Source organism: Hipposideros armiger, unplaced genomic scaffold (genome assembly GCF_001890085.2).
Source record: "Hipposideros armiger isolate ML-2016 unplaced genomic scaffold, ASM189008v1 scaffold_617, whole genome shotgun sequence".
NCBI lineage: Eukaryota > Metazoa > Chordata > Mammalia > Chiroptera > Hipposideridae > Hipposideros > Hipposideros armiger.
This window is the reverse complement of record NW_017731967.1, coordinates 28,557-31,350: the sequence shown is the minus strand read 5'-3', so window position 1 is coordinate 31,350 and position 2,794 is coordinate 28,557. Positions and strand designations below refer to the sequence as shown.

The window sequence follows — 2,794 nt, the reverse complement described above, 5'->3', positions numbered from 1 at the left end:
CAATTCATGGCTCTTGCATCACAACAATGCACCAGCTCACACGGCACTGTCTGTGAGGGAGTTTTTAGCCAGTAAACAAATCACTGTATTGGAACACCCTCCCTACTCACCTGATCTGGCCCCAATGACTTCTTTCTTTACCTGAAGATCAAGGAAATATTGAAAGGAAGACATTTTGATGACATTCAGGACATCAAGGGTAATACGATGACAGTTCTGATGGCCATTCCAGAAAAAGAGTTCCAAAATTGCTTTGAAGGGTGGGCTAGGCACTGGTGTCAGTGTATAGTTTCCCAAGGGGAGTACTTCGAAGGTGACCGCAGTGATATTCAGCCATGAGATATGTAGCACTTTTTTTAGGATGAGTTTGCGAACTTAATTGTCAAATCTTGTACCTTTCTAAATCCGAGAAAGTCTGAGCTCCAGAGTACCAGTGACCCCAGGGGGACTGGATACAGGGTAGGGACTGTAGCACCCATAGGAGTCACTGAGTCTAGCCCAGCCAGCCCTGTGACCCCACCTTGGAGCTGCTGGTTGTAATTCAGCTGCAGGCCGATTCCACCTGAGCAGTCTTTACAGAGCTAGTGGACCCAGGCAGGGCTGGTGTGTGTGGTCCTGGGATGCGGGATCCCCGTCACTGGCCTTCCTCTGGCAGAGGTCGCTCAGCAGCCAATTTAGGGCCTGGCCTCGAGGACACGCTCTGTGTCCATGTGTGAATATTTCCTGAGTTCTCACCTGCACTGTTGTCTTGAGTCAGCATTTCACCACCAAGGCCAAGTGTATACATTTTTGGGCTGTGACATCTGAAACGCTATTTCTGCATGAAAATAAGAATTCAAGCCCTTAGAAGTTTCCGAGTGGGTCTTCTGCAGCTGCACCAAGTTGTTTCATGGAAATAAATACGTTTTTCAGCTTGGCTCCTATTCCGATTGAAATAAGTGAATTTATTTTTACAAAGTGTCCTTATGGAAAACTTTGAAAGCAACGCATTTATTCATTTGGCTAGAAAAAAATCCCATCTGCCGAGGAGGGGAGGGCTCAGGGGCGCACACCAGACCGGAATTAACTCTAATGCCATCGTCTGAATGTGGCCATGGTGACAGCAGGACCTTAAATGTGATTTTTATACTATTCATGGTCATTTCAGAAGGGGATGATTTAATTCTCAGTTTCTTTATATTTTATAGACAGCAGCTCAATTACATGAATAAATGTCTGGAACTCTTTCTGGCTTTGAGCTTACCTCATAATCTCTTAGAAGCAATATTAGCAAGCGAGGAAGCCCAGCACAGCTAATGTCATTGTCTGTGTGTGTCAGTCTTGGACAGATCACTATTTACAATGGAATATGTCAGAATATCCGGGGGTGAAGACTGTGCGGTTCCCAGATGGCCAGATTTGGAAGCCAGACATTCTTCTTTATAACAGGTAAGCACGTCGGACAAAAGGGAAAATGGCTTTATCCTGCTTATGTTTAACAATCAAGTGTATTGGAGTCTTCCTGTAGATATGCCGGAGACGTTACCTATGATTTGGGGCCATCACTCCCCACGAGGTTGTGTAAGTGGCCAGGCCCTTGAGAAGCAGCTCTGCCCCCTCTCCAGTGTCCGCTGCCTCAGCGCGCAGGCTCACGTCACCCAGCACACTGCCATAGGGCTTAGGGCTGGGCAGCAGTTCCGGTGAAAGCGGGACATGTTGCTGGGTCCCGGGACGCCCGGCTGGAGTCCACGGTTGGGACCTGTCCTCACTGGTATGGTCCCCACCGTGTCCTGGGTGAGTCCTGCGCAAAAGGAGCTGAGTGCTCGAGGACTCTCATGTCTAGCTGTCCTTGGAAGCTTGTCACACAGGCTGTGTACCTGACAGAAGAAAGGCAGGTGGTGGTTGTGTTCTAATAGTCCTTCTCTTGAGGTCAAGGGATGAGGAACCCAAGGCCATCTGATCGGTAGACCAGATGCCACAAAGGCAGCTCTCTGGCCAGGCAGGGTCAATTTCTAGAAGCACTGAAATTCTTATATAAGGAAATCCAGAGCATCTCTTTGCACTGAGGTCTAGAATGTGATACACAATATTTAACCCTCCATCGGGTGCAATGCAAAAGTTACGAGTTCAGGCACAATGCATCTACTAGATGCGTATATGACATTTATTTATTTAAATTGAAAATGAATGAAAATAACGTGTAAGCATGCTTATTATTTATTCAGAAAGAAACTTTAATTTACCACAAAGTAAAAACAATATATGTTTATTACATAAATTCAGTATAAAAATCAACAGAAATTCAACACAATCTGTGAGATCAGTTGCGCCCGACAGAGGGTTAAAAAGAAAGGTATTTCTTAGTGACAGCTGCTGCCTTTGATCTCAACGGTGCCTTTCTGCCACAGGAAACAGAGCGACCATCGGCCACTGACCTCTGTGGTCACCTGGTGATCCCCCGGCCATGTGCTTGTCCTACACTGACTGCTCCTGGAGCTTGGCTGATTCTATTCCTTGTATCCTCTTTAATTCTTTCTCTGTCTTTCTTGCTGGCGATCACATTTCATTGGAATCAATGGGCCTGTCTCTTGAAGAATGTCCTCATCTGATTTGCTGCCTCTCTTCAGCTTCTTAAATTAGTTCAGACAACTGAGCTTTGAAACGTGTCGAAAGTCAGAGGACATGTACCCCTAGTGAGGAGGTGAAGCACATGAGCTCCCACGTGACCACACATTGGGTGTCTTAAACAACAAAACACTTAATTTTCTCACAGAAATTTATTTTCTCTTGGAGGCTGGAACTCCAAGATTAAGGC

At 46.1% G+C, this 2,794-nt stretch overlaps 1 protein-coding gene across 3 annotated transcripts in view; it reads left to right on the top strand.

Annotated features, from left to right (window-relative positions):
* The window catches only part of LOC109372169 (neuronal acetylcholine receptor subunit alpha-7), an 84,088-nt gene that overhangs the window by 54,895 nt on the left and 26,399 nt on the right, over positions 1-2,794 (top strand). For 2 of the 3 annotated variants that reach the window (XM_019625144.1, XM_019625145.1), the window contains exon 3: positions 1,319-1,428. The exons of the other annotated variant lie outside the window; for it this stretch is intronic. In XM_019625144.1, coding sequence (XP_019480689.1) covers positions 1,319-1,428 — 110 coding nt within the window. The remainder of the gene's footprint in view (positions 1-1,318; positions 1,429-2,794) is intronic. 3 annotated transcript variants of the gene reach the window in all.